This window comes from Scatophagus argus, chromosome 9, assembly GCF_020382885.2.
Source record: "Scatophagus argus isolate fScaArg1 chromosome 9, fScaArg1.pri, whole genome shotgun sequence".
NCBI lineage: Eukaryota > Metazoa > Chordata > Actinopteri > Scatophagidae > Scatophagus > Scatophagus argus.
The window spans coordinates 21,975,614-21,994,786 of NC_058501.1; the positions used below are offsets into that span (position 1 = coordinate 21,975,614).

At 42.0% G+C, this 19,173-nt stretch overlaps 1 protein-coding gene across 1 annotated transcript; it reads right to left on the minus strand.

Annotated features, from left to right (window-relative positions):
* Nucleotides 1–146: 146 nt before the first annotated feature.
* smg5 (SMG5 nonsense mediated mRNA decay factor) lies at nucleotides 147–17,517 on the minus strand. Its single transcript, XM_046398312.1, has 22 exons — nucleotides 17,067–17,517; nucleotides 16,583–16,681; nucleotides 14,897–15,020; nucleotides 14,404–14,560; nucleotides 13,214–13,303; nucleotides 12,702–12,791; nucleotides 11,819–11,897; nucleotides 11,605–11,730; nucleotides 10,519–10,587; nucleotides 9,861–10,090; nucleotides 8,825–8,962; nucleotides 7,681–8,595; nucleotides 7,331–7,500; nucleotides 7,173–7,248; nucleotides 5,822–5,997; nucleotides 4,468–4,626; nucleotides 4,181–4,240; nucleotides 3,695–3,854; nucleotides 2,957–3,047; nucleotides 2,712–2,786; nucleotides 2,479–2,617; nucleotides 147–1,580 (listed from the first exon to the last, which is right to left on the minus strand). The coding sequence occupies exons 1-22, from the start codon at nucleotides 17,129–17,131 to the stop codon at nucleotides 1,497–1,499; spliced, it is 3,372 nt and encodes a 1,123-aa protein (XP_046254268.1). The 5' UTR covers nucleotides 17,132–17,517; the 3' UTR covers nucleotides 147–1,496.
* Nucleotides 17,518–19,173: the final 1,656 nt, after the last annotated feature.

Genomic DNA, 19,173 nt, shown 5'->3' on the forward strand with positions numbered 1-19,173 from the left:
ATTCTCTTGGTACATGGTTGTCTTTATTGACTAATTCTGGTTCATGTCTTTCACTGACTTTATTCAATCTGCTCTCTGCCAATAAATCACTCAGCGCGAAGGTGGTCATGTGGCGCTGAGGAACGATAAGAAGAAAGAAGTCATCATCTTATACGAGTTTCTTTTATTGTTCAATGCATGGCCACACATATACTGGTTTTCTTTTGCACTGTGCGTGATGGGACAGTCACTATGGAAATGGTGATGTAGACTGGACACATTTTAGGAGTTTACAGGGGTCCAAAAACAACCCACAATCCTCTGGGAAAGTCAGCCGCCCTCCCAGCACCCCCCTCCCCCGAGCCTCCTTGATGACAAGCTACAACATGAGGCTAACCAGCTTCTACCTCCCCCCTCCTTCTAACATGACACACCATTAAATAAATTCTGGATTATAGTTTTTTAAATCTTCACAACTGAAGGACTTGTACAGTGGATCAACGCATGACGACAACCCTTCGCTTTCCCTTAAACATTCTTGCATATTTCATTCAGATTTAGCTTACAAAAAGCAAAATAAACATCATTTGGGTACAAAAATAAAATCCAAATTAAAACTTTTAACAGGGCAACACCTGTCATGTCATTTTTTTTTCCCCTCCTCTCTTGAGAGCACAATACATAAGTCACTGGTCACAAAAGTACACCGCAAATAAAGAAAAACAGAAACCGAATGAGATTTAAAAAAAAACAAAACAAAACAAAAAGCCACAAAGGAAAGAAACTGATCCTTAAGAAGTGTACATTTGTCTTCCTCCTCAACCCTTCCTACATGCCTATGAGCTATGAGACACCTGGTTTTGTTTTGTAAGGCTGGAAGCTTCAGGTGTCAGCTGGACAGAGTGTGTCGCCTCCATCTTAAAGTTGTCGTCGCACACCCTCGACTTTCCAATTCGCAGTCCTACCAGACTCGCACATTCTTAACCCTGTTTCTCAAATACAGGCTCAAGGGAAAAGGACAGGGGGGAACAGAAATCCAAACCACTGCTCTAAATATCTATATGGATTCATCTGAGCATGAGTGTGTTTATGAGTGCGTCTGCGGTTTCTCTCTCAACAGGTATGTACTCGTTTGCTAACATATACAGTGTATTCCTGGTTAGGGTGTGAACCAGGGGCACTTCAAAAGTTGTGTAGCGTTCCCCCACCATTTCCGCACCCCGACCACCAGGGGTCGCTCTTAATGTTTAGGAATGGAAGTGGGAGGTGGGAGATCTGCCGTTTCCTTTAGCGCCGTTTCGCCCGCATTTCTCTTATTTTTTTTTCTCCGCCGTTTTAACTTTTCCACCCCTCTAAGCTTTAACTCTTTCCTTCGATTCGGCTTTCTTTTGAGTTGGTTTTTGCCTTTGGAGACGCAGATACACACAGAGCAAAAGAGTGGGAGAGAGAGAGAGAGGGAGCGAGTGTTGTGATCGATCAGCTGTTCGCAGCGCCGACAGCTGCCCCCGTTTGACCTCTCAGCCAATCTCCTTCCACTGACGGTAGAACTCCACGATGTTCTTCAGCTCCATGCCCGCCGAGGCCGCCGCCTGGATCGCCGCCTGGTCGGGGGGGGGCAGCAAAGGCAGATAAATAAAAAACAAAAAAAATTGACATAAGAAACAAGTCCTCAGTATAAATACACAGTGCTTTCACATAAACCCTTTGGCGATTAGAGCAAATGTTTTTCTGACTTAAAGAAGATGGAAAAATGTCTGTCAAATCGAATGGCCACAATCTGCAATCCAAAAAGGCGTCTGTGAGCTTCAACTGAGGTGCTTGTTTCTGACATCGTAAAGCTTTCTGAGGTCAGAATTGAGGAGGAGGCGCCTGAAAATCTGTATGAATGGAGGTGAGAAAAGCAGCAATTCATGACAGCGATGTGACTGCCTTCAGGGACACATTACCTTCACCTTAGCTTTCCATCACTCTGAGTGTGACCACTCAGAGCAGGTATTCAATTCAATTCAATTCAATTCAGTTTATTTATATAGCGCCAATTCACAACAAAAGTTATCTCATGACACTTTCCAATTTGAGCAGGTCTAGACCAAACTCTTTAATTAAATTGTAAATAGAGAGAGCCCAACATTCCCCCTTGAGCAAGCACTTGGTGACAGTGGCGAGGAAAAACTGCCTTTTAGAAGGCAGAAACCTCGGACCCTGAATGCCTTTAGATGTGTTGAAGACATCAATTAGGTTGTCGAAAGGAAATTAATTGTAAAAAAAATTAATATTTTGTCCAAATGAAATGATTAGAAGACTGTATTAAGGGTGAAATGTAAAGACTAAAAACAGACAGAATTTTAACTTCCTTAATTATGGAGATGTATTTGTAAGAAACAAAGATTTCTTTTAAAGTCCAGCGAGGAGGCACAGCACAGGAGGAAAAAACAGAGCAGAAAATGAAATGAAGCTTTCCTCATCTTGGTGGAAAATGTCACCTTCGGAGCAACTGACCTTCATCGCTGCGGACCGAGTGCAAAGCTCCTCCACTTGATGGCCAATAAGAATGGTCACCATGCCGGCTGTGTCTTCATCTCCGTTGCTCTGGGAGACGGTTAGCTGACGACAGCTGTCCACCATCTTGTATAAATGCCTAGAAATAAAAAAAAAAAAAGGGGAGGAGTCAAAACAGAGCTCACGCTCACCTGAGGAGCATGTTAGAGAACCAGCAGGGGAACGAGGTTTACCAGGCTTCGATGTCCTGACGTTTCAGTTTGTCTCTTTCAAAACTTCGACCCGACTCTTTCTGGCAGCGTATGTACCTACAGAAGGATGCGATGCGGAATATCTCAGAAACTCTCCAAAATGTTTAATTTAGTCTAAGCAAAGTTTGTGTTAACCTAAGAAACAAAACCAAACTTCACATGCCTCTGCGACAAAAACTGCAGCGGGAAGCTCAAACAGTCATCGTAGACGCTTTACGAGCACCCACCTGTTGCCTTTGCGAAATTCGGACTCCAGGAAGCGGATTCCATCCCTCGCACCGGCGTTTTCCTTCTTCAGCCTGTCAAGTCCATCAATCACTACAACACAGAAGTCCAGCAAACAGACGGACACTGATTCGCTGTTTCAATTTGACTCAGAAAGCGACTGTGTAAAAGAAACTAAAACTTTTCTGGTTAAAATATCAAGATTTGATGTCACTGCTTGAGGTCAAACTCACCCATTTAGCCACGTTTACTTTCTGTTCGTGTTAGTTGGTGCTAAGCAGGATGGTACATAATGGCAATCAAGTGTCTTTACACCGGAACAGTCACACCACTGGTGACATGTTTAGTGATTTAAATTATAAATTTAAATTTATATTTTCTATCAATTAATTATTTAGTCATTTAAAAAAATGAAAGTGACAAAATCAGCAAATCGTCACATTTGAGAGGCTGTACTGAACAAATATTTGGCATTTTATTTTGCTTGATTATTCATTTTCAAAAATTAGTCACTGCACTACATAATATGACTTGACATGCAATGTACTTGATGCTAATAAAATCTGAGGCCAAATGTCCTGATTAGTTATCCTTACTTTGCAATAAAATTGTGTATCGTTGTGTTTGTCACAATTTTCAGACAGCATGAAAAGTGTCCCTGTGTGGGGATACGCACAGAGTGCCTGAACGCAACACAACAAGCTGCCCAGGACGGACGGAGGATGAGGCAGTGCACTGACCTGTCCGTGGGATGATGATGATGAAGCAGCCACTGCTGGCCAGCTGTCGGATGAGGCTCAGATGCTGGCAGAGAGCAGCTGCGTCTGGCACCAGGTAGGGAGACATGGATGACTGGGCCTTGGGCTGCTGTAGGCTGCCCTCTAGCTGCGACACCTCCAACTGCAAGGAGCAGACAGAAAGCGAGACCCAACAGCTGATTGTGAGTGACTGACCTATGATGTATGTACTGGTTTTATAGTCACAGAAATATGATGACGTCAGAGTTCCTGGGTTCATCAGACAGTTTTATTGAGTGTTGGTTCAATGGATTCATGTCAATGTAAACTAAACTATATGTCTCCTAACAAACATTATTCTTATGAGAGTAAAAGTTAAACTCAATAAGAAGGTCACGTTATTATTACAGCTGTGCCTATGCTGAATCACTACTGGGGAAACACGGGCAAGGCAAACAGCCAGTGGACAGAATGATAACATTTAAAAACCTGCAGTCGAAGCTGGGCCATATCCCTCATTAAGCGATTTCGACGTGCCTCCTCTTCAGCCTGGAATAAAGATAAAAGAGGAGAGTCAACATCAAAAGGGACAGCTGCTTTAAGAAGCAAAAACCATTCTGACTCCAAGTCATTAATTAAACATTCTTCCTTTGTATTTAGGTCAACAGTTACAAAACTAAACCAGTTTCACTCACTATAAGGCAGACAGAATAATGAGATGTGACTGAATAGCGCCCCCATGTGGCTCTCGTGGCCACCATTCAGATGTCACTCACCATTCGGAACTGGGCCTTGGCCTGCTGCACCAGATTGTCCTGTTCGGACTGACTGATGCTGGTGAAGATGCCGGCCTCCGGGTTGAAGTGCAGTATGTTGCCTTGGAGATGTGTGAGGAAGTGGCCAAAACTGCGAATACAACACACTCGCACCACACACTGGAAAAAAAGACAAAAAAAAAAGGAAAATGTTTTGCATTATTATGCTTGCCTGATTAGAAAATACTGTGTTGGATAAAACAACTTCAACTAAACAACTAAAACATTTTTTGATACATGTGTTAACACCTGTTTAAGAGGAGATGTTAACAGTATATACAATACCGATGGTCACAACTGCTCTATTCAACATTTTTACGAGTCAAATGACTGCAAGTAATGTGAAAAGCATCTTTCAACTCTTGTTTTTACATCTTGCAACTTTACTGTTTTGGTTCAGTCAGTGTGGAGATCAGATGCAGCATTCAGCTGTATTTCTCCCTCTAAAACCCCACTATACACCACCTGCCAGCCCTCAAACAGCAGACAAAGTTAGCAATTAGCGGAATGAAGCCGCTCAAGAGCCAAATATTTCCCTCCAGAGTTTGTCAAGAGTAAAATATTGGAATTACGTTCGTCAGGTGACTCCAAATGAATGAATGCTAATGTTGCTCTGTGTCTCCTGGATGTGTAAACAATCAACTGTTTGCCAACATGTTCGCCACAACAACTTTGTAAGTCAGTGTTGTGATTCAAGTTTGCTGTGTTGTACCTCAGGTGGCCTAAACAAAAATCATAAATGGATTGATGGGCGGTTTCAGAATCATTTTTGTTTTCATTGCAGTCAACAAGAGAACTCCCACACCCCACCCCTTCACACTGGTGGACTGGACGCTGGGAGATGCAGTTTAGTACACATTTTAACACTGCAGATGGTGAAGAACACTGTGCAGGTGCTCGTCAGCAACGGCAGGAACAGACACCATATTTTTTTTTTTCTACTGGCAGAAAAGACTTGATTTGCTTTGGGGTATCAGCGAAGGATTACTTTGTTTATCAGTTTATATGCAGATTTTGTTTGCTCAATTCGTTGGTTGGTCTATGAACCAGATAAAGACCATCTGAATTTCTTAAACCTGAGAGTAATATCAAATTGCTTAAGCGAGTATTGACTGAGTGAAGTAAAATAGGTTTGGGTACAGATTTTCCTGAATTTTCAGTAATTACTGAGACGTTATACAATGAGGATACTGCAACAACAACAACAACAACAAGGATAAGGTGCTAAATCACATGGTGGAGCTGATGCCTTTTGGTGTTTTCCAGTTGTCTAAACCTAAACCCTGCATGCGTGTGTGTGTGTGAGTGTGTATACCTCCTGTAGGGAGTTGAGGGAAGGGCTGCGATGAGTAAAATCAAGGCGGCGGTGAGCTACGCTGAGAGCAGGCAGGTGCCGCAGAGCCAAATCCTCAGGCAGCAGCAGACTCTGGACCAAACCGGGCTGCTCACACTCATTTAACAGCTCTGTCACCTCCGCGTTCAGACCAAGCTCTGCAGTACACACACGGGTAAACAAATAAACGAGCGGCAGACTCAGAGTGCAGTCATTAGTTTGTAAAAAAAAAAAAAAAAAAAAAAAAAAAAAAAAATTCACACAGGATGACAAATATTCAGTGTGAGAGCTGAGTTTTGTCACCGTTTGTTAAGTGAGTGCACACAGCGCAGGGCTGAATTCAGAGCTCCAAGACGAAATTAACTAAACAGATAATAGAAAATTCACATCATTACATTTAAACCACACGGACAAAATTATGTTGCATTAGACAAAACAGTAACCATAACTGGAAACGCATTTGTACTTTTTGGCCAAAACGAAACTCGTCAGTTATATTGTCCTGTGTGACTGTCATGATTAGTACATGAATTCTTAAGTTATGGCCAAATATGCATCTTACGAAGTCACAGCAGCCTGAACCTGAAATTTGAAGAAATTCCCTCAGGTTGTCCTGAGACACTGCTTTCAGATAAAACTGATATCAGATTCTGATAAGGAAACTGGGTGGTTTCTTTGACTGCTCACTGACATAACAGTCACACATTTGGAAGACACAGTCATTGACTTACTTGTAGAGGTTTTGATGAGAAGACTAACACCAGTCATGTGTCTGTGAACTGAATATGAAGCTATAACCAGCACGTGATTATCTTATGTGTCCAGTGTTTGAAGCTATTGACCAGTTGTATGTCTGTAGTTTAATCTGTACAAATCCTGAAATTGATAAAATGATATCTTTTACAGGTTTTTGTGCTGGACCAGTTAACAGCGTGAGCTTGCCAGGAGGTAACTGGCTTAGCCAAGAAACAAGTTTAGTACATAACACAGCATAAAACCACAGATAAGCCACAAATGGTTATTTCTATAGTACTTCCATTGTTGTGTGGATTGAAATAATGGATTGATGTTAATTAATGTCATATAGAGGTGCAATCCAGCTACTTTGCCTGCAATCTCTAGCTTAACATTTTGTCTTTAGAGTGAGGACATGAAAGTGGTATCAATCTTCTCATGTAGTTTGAACAAGCGATTTCTGCTGGGTAATGTCTTAACCCAGCGTCTCAAAGGGCATTTTAGTGTTTTAGTATCCCAGCAGAAACAAAAACCTGATAATGTTGTGCCATTGCTGTGCCTACTGAGCTATACAGGATTATAAATATCAGTAACTCACCAGCCTCGAGCATCTTGCTGCCATCTGGTAGCAGGTTGAGCAGCACAGACAGTCGGTTCCACAGGCTTTGAGAACTCTGCAGAGAGAACCAGTTTGCTGAATGCAGTGCTGAAATGTCACCGTTTCATAGACAAAAGGAGGACAATCTGCTGCCTCACCTGTGCACACATGAGGATAATGTCGGTGTTTGTCCTTAGCCAGTCAATAAAAACCTTCACCACCTGGATCAACCCCTGATTGGCCAGTATCTCCAGCTTCTCCACAAGGGTTTTCTCACTGTGTACTGACTGCGAACTGTGTTGGCTGCCTTCCGAATCAGAATCCAAGTCTAGAAGAGGTGACACAACGACGAACAAAAGGGCAAGTTTGATTTTAACAAAGTCACATCGCGAGTTCTTTGTGAATTGATTAACAAGACATTCCTGTCCTGAACGAGTAACTGTGGGGAAAAAAAAGCACACAAAAAAAGACAAATTAAATCTAGCATCGAGGCAAAAAGCTCATTTACCATTTTCACTGGTTCCGTTGGCGGTACCAGGGTTCACATCGCAGGGAGAATCCCCAGGGGGAGGTGGGGTCTCTTGAGAGGGAGGGGCAGAGGCGTCGGTAGGCGTGGGAATACCCGAGGAAGATGAGGCTTGAGGCCTCAACAACATGTTGCTGAAGGTTGGCGCCAAGCGGAAGCAGCGCTTTGCCTGGAAAAGTTGTGAGGACATGGCCTGGAGGTTACTGCTGATGCTGGAGTCGCTGGGCATGAGAGGCCCGTTAGCGGTTGGAGCCGTGTCTCCGTCCCTGTCACCTCCTTCTTCCTTGGGTTGGTCCTCCTCTTCCTCTTCGTCCTGGTGCTCCCGCGCCTGACCTTCCAAGTTGTCCGAGTTTTCCGTGTCCTCTATGTCTTCCAGGTCTGAACGAGACTCTTGGCTGTTCATGTCCGAGTCGGTCTCTACATCAAACGCCGTTCCTCCTTCCTCCTCCTCTTCCTCCGACCCACTCCCCCAGCTGCCCTCTTCACCCAGCTGGTCTCTTTTCATCTCCTTCCTGACATTTGTAGGATTGGGCAGAGTTCCTGTCGCGGAGCCACCTGTTGTATCAGCGTGACCCCTCCTCTCATCATCGTCATCTTCATCCTCTTCGCTCTCGAAGCCTTCACTCAGGTCGCTTTCATCCTCTCCTCGAGTGTCCTTGCGGGGACAGCGGCGTCGGCGGAATCTAGAGAGACGGGTGTACTTCTTCTTCTGTCTCTGTTTCTCCTCCTCCAATTTGCGCTGCTCTTCAACACTGCCATGCTTGTTGGCACCAGCCCTTTCACAGCCATCTTCATCTTTCTCCTCGTCATCCTCTTGCTCCAGGGAGCCATTCTGCAGAGGCTTCTCGTCAGAGCGATCTGTCGGTGGAGCTGATAAATCCCTCATGTCCAGGTCATCTAAACAGGAGAAGAAAAACTCATTGGCTTTTTGTTGCTCTCATTCGGGTTGGTTTATCCACACTTTAAACTGCTCTCAAACCACGGCACTTTAATTCTAAAGACGTTGCTGATGAGAATACTCGGGGATTTAGGCATTGATTTATGTGGCAGACATCACTAGGTTTGAAGTAACTTGCGCTTGTGTTCCCTTCCTCATCAACATGTGCAGATCGGGATTTCCTCTCACCTGTGGCATCGGCGTGAAGCGGAGGCACCTGGCTCTCAGCTTCCTCCAGTTCAGCCTGCAGCCGGATGTTAACGTGGTTCACCAGATGGGAGAACAGTGCCAGAGTAAAAGCTATAGATGCACTGTACTGCTTTGATCCTAAAGACACAACATATGTCAGCACAAAAAAACGTTAACATTTGAAATATGTACTTCTTGAAGGCAGCTCAAGTGCTCCATCCTGTACACTGGGCTTGTCCTGTGTGTAACTTGGTTTTTACAGCAAAAAACTATTATTGGCTGGGGGCTACACTCCACTGCCAAATGGTTGATGCTCAGAAAATTGCCGAACAAAGCAAAATACTAAGAAAATAAGAGAACAGAGACAGAGAAACAAAAACCACCATACATCTGCAGTGGGTCAAAGGTGATGACTGGAATCACTTCTGTATGAATCAATACTTATTACTTCACTTACCAACTTTAAATTCAGTTTTAAAAAATCCCTGTCAATAATCTTTATGTTATTGGCTCAATTTGTCAGTTAAATTATTGAATCCTCAGATATTAATATTGCTATCAGCTTCAAAATTCCTGTATCTATCAGCTATAACAACAATGGTAACAAGTTTCTGGATGTTATTAAAAACCGCAAACTGTATTCCTTCTAATTTAGAATTGTTATATTTCAAGTTGTTGTCTAAATTTCAGCTTGGGAGTCAATCCATCACAGATCCTCTTATGATGGCTAGAAACTGGAAACTTTAGTGGGTGTGTTGGACAGAGCTATGTGGACATTTTGGCTCCACAAAAATAAAATTAAGCCTGGCTGGTATCTCACTCCTCTTCTACTAATTATTGCAACCCTCATAAGATCTAGATATAGAAGCCGAATGAAGGTGATACTGAAATGGAATTACGGCTTTTAGAAGGACATTTTACAGGAAAAAAGTTACTGTTGGTTCAATGTTACGGTTAGGAAAAATACAGTAAAAATTATTTTGGGACCCCAAAATGGTGAAATACACAAGAGCCTTAACATCACACTGAGACTAACCTCCCCTCTTCAGGCTGTGCACCACCATCAGACAAGTGACCACCATCTTGAAGATGAGGGTGTCAGGCAGCACAGGGCAGGAGGTATCTGCGTGCTGCTGCTGCTCCTCCTCTTCCTCACCGGGGGAGTGGTGAGCGCCGGCGTGCGTCTGTGGCGGCAGGTAAAACAGCACCAGGTTGAAGTCCTCCAGCACCGACTGGCAGAGTGACGTCAGCTCTGTTTCCATTAGACTACATGTAGACAGAGGAGGGGAGGGAACATGGTGATAACTGTGTTAACTGTGAATACTCCTCGGAAACGCTACAGAAGTTCAGTGGGCTAAGCGAGGTCCTTCATAAGCTGGCCGAGTTGCCCTTCCCATTAGTTCATGAACTAAAGTGCATTTTGTTGTCAGTTAAATCAGCTTGTTTGAATATTTTACAGGCAGAGCCTCAAATCACCATGTTGTCTCAGCTGTTAACCTCTGCTCATTCACAAAACCAAATATTTGACTTTGAACTCACTGGTGCAGGTAAGAGGTTAGATGGATACTATAAATAGATTCAAACTGGCAATCTTTAAAGGATACGGTAAAGTAAAAGTATTTCCACTGTGGACTGGCTCAAAAATAGCAGAGAAAGATGTCACACAGCAGATGGGTGATGGTACAACTACTAACCTGTTCTTGGGCTGCAGCAGGCTCTGAAGGTACATGAAGCTCACCAGGAGGCGTTTAATGTCTTTTGATCTGCACAAGGAAGTCAGTGAAAAATTAATTATAGAGAGAGCGTGGCTTATAGATGAAAAGATATGGCACATTTCTCATAAGGAAAAATATTTCCCATGTGTCACTGTTTCTTTGGGTAAACATAGGTACAAAGGTGAATGATACATTGCAAACTGGTGTAAAAGGTTTTCTTATTGAAGAAACCACAAATGAGTTAGGTGTTCATTCATGTAAATGAAACAAAAACAGCATTGTTTTCCATTGAAGTGGCAAAAGAATTTGATAATCTTATTTGCTCCATGCACAATGGTCTCCTAAATAATCCTGATTGCAAATGTACTGTGAGTCTTTATATTGACATTCACATCCACTCTCGTCTGCTTTACCTAAACTCCACGTGTGTTTTTTCTAAATTCTTCATTTGTGTGCATATTTGTATTTTATTCCCACTGATTTCTGTCACTTTTGTTCCTTCAACAATATAATTTCCCCACAGGAATCATCAATTACATAATCCCATCTGCAGAGAGATGCTGCTTTATTCCACCACGGGTTAAGCTGCCTTTGTGAATCAAATGGTGAGCAAGTCAGTTGGCAATTAGGTGATTAAAGATTAGATTAAAAGTACCCTGGGATGTCAGCACAAAGAAGTGAAAATATTCTGTTAATCTCAGAGTGATTTGTACCAGACAAGTCAGAGAAAACCATCAGCACAACAACTTTTGTCCTGAGAGGGCTCGTGATGTAAGGAGATCACAGAGGAATTTGGCTGTGGTTTAAGATTCGCCTGGAAATTAAATCAATATCAGGAAGACTTGTTCTGCACTAGTCTACTGTCAACAAAACACAAGTTATCACTTTTTACATAACAGATAAACTACATGGGGAAAAAACCACGTCAAAGCCGTTTCTCAGCCCCCGTTCAGACAGTGTGTTTCCTCGCACTTCTCGTGCGATTTATTTGTTTTTCCTGCTCTGGACCTTTTATTTGCCAAATGTGTGTAAGGTTTTCAGACCAATCCTGTGACTCCTCCTCACCTTTGACGAGATGGAGACAGCTTCTTCATTTCCTGCTTCTTCACTTGGTGGTACATCTTGGCAGCTTTGTCAAACAGGCGCTTCAGGTTGCCATAGGCGCCCTCAAAAGGGGCGTCTGATTGGATGCTAGCACAGATTAAAAATCTGTTAAGACTCTTGACTTACTGTTTTATGGTTCAGTCGATAAAGTCACGTTAAAGTAAATGCTCCTTACCAGCGTAGGTAGTAGTAGGTTGCTTCAACATTGTAGAACTTGCTCCCTGCCAGTGTGCCCAGCTGGTTAAAAGGCATTCCTGTGGCACACAGGAAAACGTAGACAACTTTACTTTAGCATACATGAGCAGAGTTCAATGTGCTACTTCGATCAAACTAGGAAAGTCAGTTAAGCTTAACTTTAACTTTCTACAACCTGACAACCATTCAGCTGTTAGTGACGGGTTCATTTTAAGAAAATAAGTAAAACAATGTGAAATACTAGAGGTGCTTTCCTTAGACGGAGAAGCTCTGAGTTAGGAGCACATTGGACTGCTTCTCCCAGTCAGCACTGATGAAGCAACGAACTGGGTTCTGGCCTCATCATACTTTCTCCTCCCAGCTAGCAGCAACATGACTTCTGGCTGCAAGCCATCACTGGATACGGCAGCTGGGAGATGGTTTTTAATCTGGTACACCATGGTGGTACTATTACTGCTGCTAAACTTCATAGCAGCCTCACACAATTTCCATTTGACTTTGCTTTTCCATAGGAAACACTCCCACTCTGAGCTTAGTTTAGCACATTTCATTTTATCTCAGGCTGCAAGCTAGCAAAGTTGTTAGCAGAGTGCCCGCGTGTGTGTAAATTAACTTAAGATGCATGACCGATTAAAGACATTCTTAGTGTTTAACCACTGCCATCCCTATACTGAACAGTGGGAGTTATCATATTTGCTATTGTTCTGGCTACTGAGTGTCACATCTGATGAAAACATTTCACCAGGTTTTTAGAAATCAAGTATTCCCCTCAGTCTCCCAGGTGAGACACACTTTTCCAGGCTCTCCCTGATCATGTGAACAACACTTACTGTGTTAAGAAATCTTCTGTTATGGTCACTCACCTACATGCGGCATGACAGACAAGGCCTGATGGTAAAACCTTTCGGCCAGCTGCTCAGCCTCCACGCCAGCAAGTTCATTCTGATAACGGGCTGAAGGGGAAGTAAAAATTTAATTCAACAGGATAAAGGTAACTACAAATGTTGACAAGAAAAAAAAAATGCACCGTGACAAGAATGGTCAATGAGAAAGCACAGAGATAAAACCTTATTTATGTATGACAAGGTTCGGGACATAAACTTTGGCTCAGACGTAAACTGTTCATTTAATGAGTTCAATTTTCCTAAACCTAAAATGGTGATGGTAATTTTCAGTTTAATAAAAAGAAAATTCAATCAAAATGCTGATATCACTGCATCACATTAGTCTAAAGCAACCAAACGGCCTCCTGCCAAGTATACTCTAGAGCAAAGCCAAGATTTCCCACGCTGAATGACACACACATGCTGTCTCACACCTCTACAAGCTGAGCAGAGAAATGAATTCATTGCATATTATATTATCATGTTATTACCTAGATCTCCAAGGTAGACCAGACAGCGATGACAGGCCATCTGTGCCCACTCCATCTCCTTGGGGGTGGCTGACACTGGTTTCTTTCGGCCTGCATGGAACAACAAAAAGGGGCTTTGATTTTATTTTTTTATTATTTTCACATTTCAAGCACTTAGCTGCTGCAATTCTGCCAAAATGACCTTGAGTTACGCATCAAAAGAACAAACTTAAACATAAGAGCGTCTGGGTGTCAAAGAGAGCACCCAGGTATCACTTCCTGGTTTTAGGTGGCCGAAAAGAAACTATGTTACATTGAATTCACAAATAAATTTTCTCTTCTTTCACCACAGCCGAAGGACCGGATTACAGGCTCCTGATGTTTAGGTAGTGTGTTTGCAGTAACGCAAATGTATCGAACCACACAGAAGGAGATAAGCCCATCTGGGGCAAAGGACGACCGCAGGCCGCAAAATACAACAACAGATATATAACCCTGCATCTTCCCGCTTCTCTTTGCTCACAACAGACTAACCTGGCTCGTCTCCAGCTATTTGTCTGCTTTGCACAGTGCAAGGCAACACAGACATTTGATACAAACTGAACTTAGACTCATAAACACTTGGGGTAAATGCAACAGAGCGATCACGTTCATTATCCGAAGAGCAAAAGTGCAATACCTGCTGGAAATGAGGTCAAACTTTCCAATGGACAATTTCAGTTTAAATATTAAATCCACAAGTTTCAAAACACTCATAACATCACATGACCGGGATTTACAATCATTTCACAAGAAAAGCAAAACTGAAAGGTGCAAGGATGGTAAAAGAAAAAGCAATAACGTGTATTTAAACCTAACAACTAACTATGCTGTCATAGTCCTTTACCACATCAAACATTTTAAAGTTGTTATATTCTATTCAATTTCTCATTATCTCTGTACATCTCTCTAATCATGTACAGCACAAGGACACTGGTGAAGCTAAATAGAATTTTACCATCATTAATTTTATCATTCAAATCTGTGCTTTTTCAACGTGTAACTTGGCTTTTACACTTTGAATTGAAACTTCAATAAATGATTTTTAAACATAAACAAGCAACAGCATGTTTATGTGTTATACATCATTCTGATAAACATTTCGTGAGAGATTACACGCTGCTTCAGTGTTGCTCTAAATGTGTGTCTGTGTGTGAATTTGTGTATCTGACCGATCAGCGGGTCTGTGACGTGAGTCCAGTCGATACAGTCCTGTAGCTCCAGCTGGTAATGTGACTGGATGTAGAGCAGCAGGTGCTGGTAGAAACCCACGCCGGCGATCAGGTGTGTACGGTAGGCGCACTCGAGAGCGCTGCGGCTGTGGATGTGCTACGGCAGAGCAAAGAGAAAGAAACATTTGCTGCTTTCAGCTTCTTAAATGCAACGATTTGCTGCTTTTCTGTGTCATTTATAATAACAAATGAAGAGTCAGAGTGCCAAAAGTGACATTTTCAGGGGTTTCATTTCCATTGGCATTACCCATGGATAACAGAGACATTATGAGACACTGGTGCTCCATGAGATACATTACATGCTGGTGACCACAAAGCTGCAGATATCATAGTAGAGTTAACATTTAAATTGCAGCCAGGACATAAAGCCTGCTAAGAATGGAAAAAAACTGGCAGGCAAAGAGGATTTTTGCACAGCTGCAGGACCAGTTACCTTCTTGTTGGTCTTGATAACCTGGATAACCTCATAATAAACCTTCCTCCAGAGCAGCTCCTCAGCCTTACGGCCGTAGTCAACCGGGTGGAGGAACATCAGTTTCACACAAAGCTCCCTCAGCCTGAAAACACAAACACACACAGTAACAGCATGCACAAGTTAAAGCGGCAGGGCGAGTTTCACAGGCAGGCCTATGAGCAACAGAAACACCCAGCAGGTTACAAACTTGAAGGGTGGACATATATGTCTTAATTATCCAGTGTAGACCAGTGTAGATCCAGTTATCTGTAGACCTGCTACATAGACAAAACATCAGTGAAAACTGTTAAGACAAAAAGAAATATTTGTGGCATCACAAATAAGCATGTGTGTATTTGCCTTCTGTGACTCACATGGACTGTGTAAAGTGATTCAGGAGTCAGAAATGTTCAGAATGTTGTAAAACCTCACTCCCCACTTTATGCGTCTGGCCAATGACAAGATTATAGTTGTTACACATGTACGTGAAGTATCATTCACAATTTTCACAAGAGGAGATGCTTAGAGGTTTGTTTCATTCATTCTTCAAGAGGATAATGTAACACTCAACCATAATATGAGCCAGGGGGTTCCTGATAAAGAGAGTTTTCATCTCAATGAAACTCCCCTGAATAAGTAAAGGTGAAAAAATAAAATCACCTCAACATGCGAGCAACGGAGTATAATCACTCAAGCACATTCAGAGGAGGTCAGGGATGCATAGGCCCTACTGTTCTAGAGTAAATGTACACGTAACAAACAATTATTCTCAGTGCTGATTATTCCGATGATCCCTTTTTTGATTAACTGTTTATTATCATTCATTTGGCGTACAAAACACCAGAAAATACTGAAAAATGAACCTTGTAATTTCCTAGAGCCCAAGGCGACATTTTAAAAGTCTTATTTGTCAAAAACAATGCAATGTATCTTCACAAGAACAAGCTACAACTGGCAAAAGTTTGGCACCTTTAACTGAAAAATGACTGACACAATTAGTCAATTAACAAAGCAGATGGCAACTAATTGTTTGATCTGGGGGCTTAATCAGCTAATAGCTCCAGTTTCACAATCAGGTCTTGACTAATAAAAGCCCGTCTAGTCAAACTTTTAGAGCGAATATGGGTTGAGAAAACTCCAAAGGAAGTCACTGAGCTGAATGAGGTACGACCTCTGTCACTACGCCTGTGCAGACACGTGGTCAGGTCTCTTTCTCACATCCTAACTTCCTCTTTTTTGAACTTTTGAACCAGTATAAACTTAACAACAGCAACCCTGTTAATAGCATATAAGACATTGCACAATTTTTCACAGATGTAATCAAATGACTACATATAAACATAAGCAGTCCTCTTAGATATGTTTCTAAAGCTAAGTGTGGACTACATTTGGACAGAATTTGGATACAGAATAGCAGGTCAAAAGAGAATCTTTAAACTCAGTAATGTTATGCTATGTAATCATTCTCAATTCAACACACAGAAATACAGCTATGTAGTCTGCCGAATGAACTGGAGGTGATGAGGTGAAAGTCATGCACAGGAGAATTCATAATTACGGTCACAACAGCTGGCCAGATGATATTCAGAATGCATGTAGCCTATGAGTTTCAAGTTGCACTCCTGCCCCCATTCACGCACACACTGCTGAGACAGCTGGACATACTTGTTGCGAAGGCTGATATTTTCCGGCTTGAAGACCTCTCTGTAGGATGCTTTGCTGCCGATGATAACATCTAGCTTGTGCACAGACTCCACCACAGCCCTGGGTAGCGTTGAGAAATAGAAAGAATTATCAAAAAGACTGGTCGATTAGGGGTGTCAGGAAACAAGTGTCAAGCTACCATGCTAGCCGACCAAAATCCTTACTGATTAATTTTTCAATAACAAGGGCGCTAATGAAAGGTGCAGACAGGCTAACACAAGCCACACTAGCTGAAAGCAGGACTACCCGGTCACATTTAGATGATTTAACACTGACAAGAATGTTTGAATGCTGGGCTACTCATTGTCGTGACAAGTTACAGAATGGAAGAATAAGGTGGACCCTTTCTTTTGGTAGCAAACATTGATTAATTAGCGCCAAGCTAGTCACAACAACGTACAATTAGCACCAAGATTAGCTACGCGAAACGGCCTCGTCAACTTACCTGTAAAGCCGCTTGATGAGAAGGACTTTCGCCTCTGGCTCGCTGTCTTGCCCAGGTCCACTCATATTAGCGAGAAGACAGTTGTTTGATCACACGCTCCAGCGTTTAGTCTCAGTTTCCTTCAACCCTCCCGACGCAGAGTTGTCAGTGCTGCTCGGGTTTGTTCCCCGACTGTGACAACCGTGTTGATAGCCAGCTAGCGCTAGCTATCAAGGTAGTGTTAGCTTTCCTCTCTTTCCCTCCGAGTCTCTTGCGTTTCTTATGTCTTTGGCAAGACCCCCTCTACCCATCCGTTCTGAAAACCGGGTAGGAGGGGGTGCCCAGTAATTTACACTCGTCCCGGTCAGCTAAAACACTCTGCTATGCTTCTTATGTTATTCCCTGTTCCAGCCATTGCTACGAAGGCGGCCATTATTCCTATCAGGCAGTGACCGCCTGAATATCGCGATACTTGAAAACAAACCCACCAGATAAAAGTCACGGGTTGCCAGATAGCGTACAGATCCCTCATTTACGAAAATCTCGATGAAAACATTCCCTGCCCCTGCAAATAAAAACTTAGAAGAAAACAGCCTCGAGAAAACCAACACACACAGAAATAACTTTAATTAAGAACATCTGAGTATTTCAGGTCCCCCTCTTATTTCACTTCATCAAATAACTGTATTTGTAGCATGTTGTTTACCTCTCATCCTTCAACTCGCCATGAATCAGGCCGGGGGGGATTTTACAGGTCACTTTATGACTTTAAAACTTCCACAATCATATCAACATCCATTCACCTATGGACCAACCATGTAAGTGTTGCCTCTGGTTTTGTTCTAATTATATTACGTATTTGTATATGTATACACATATGGACTTATGGTTGCGTCACATATAATTTTTTTCAAGTCACATCCACACCTTCACTGTCTGTTTTTTGCAAAACACATGGTTTTAATGAATACGGCAGAATTTTGTTAAAAAATTCAGTTCACTTAAATCACAATCATTACAAACTCTGATGTTGTAGTTTCTCCTGGTTGCCAACAGAGGTCTATAAAGATCATAGATTATTTTACAGCCATAGAGATGTAGAGTTTAATTTGAGAGATGATTGCTTCTTTTTAATGTATTTTTATGATGTTTTTTCAAGGAATAAAAAAGAATGTGATTTTGATATAAAATGGAAAAAGGGGCCATAGTTTGACATGCAAAATTAATACCTTATTGTTCATTTCATCGTGTTGTGGACAACATTCAGAATTTAACCAGGCAGAATAACTACATGAATGTATTTGTTGCTCACATCTGGAGCAGGTTGAAATAAAACTCTTCAGCTCTCTTTGTCCTGTTTCCACAGCATGAACCATCTATTGCTTCTACATTGTGCTAATTTTTTCCGCTCTGTCCAAACTCAGAAGTTGCCAACCCACTAAGGAACTGCAGGCGATTAAGTGTAGGAGGATGAGGATAATTACAAGCTTGCTATATTCAGTCGAGTCCCCAGTTCCCAGATCCTGCCTGCCATCCACGCTCTCAGCTGAGGAGAGTGTGAGGAAATGATCTGCTCTGCTCACCAAGAGAAGATTCACAGTGCCGAGATGCAGAAAAAATGCAGCTGACCCAGATGAGCAAGCACTTTGATGCTGTCACCAGCTGCAAAAACTTACCTGTGATCTAAACACAGATCCAGACACTAAATAAGAGCGAATGGTCTTTTAAGTTTACAAAATTACTGTCTATTGCAGAATATCATCAAAGCACATCAATAACACGACCTTGTTTTCGGATATAAAGTGTACAAAGTTTGGCAATGTCACTTGGTTGATTAATGGTTTAGTTGATGAACTGAAGGTCAACTGACAATAATTTCTGATTATCAATAAGCTGTCTGAGTAATTATCAAGCAAATGCCAAATATTTGCTGGTGCCCACTTCTGAAAATGTGCTTCTCTCTGGTTTATATTATTATAAATTATTATTATTATTATTTTTGGGGTTAAGGACTATTTATTATATTAAACTAGTTGCTGCCAGTGTTAATGCTCTGGGGACATTTGTGTGACATTTCTTTCTATTTTCTGACATTTTATAAGCTAAACAATTAAACACAATTAATTAT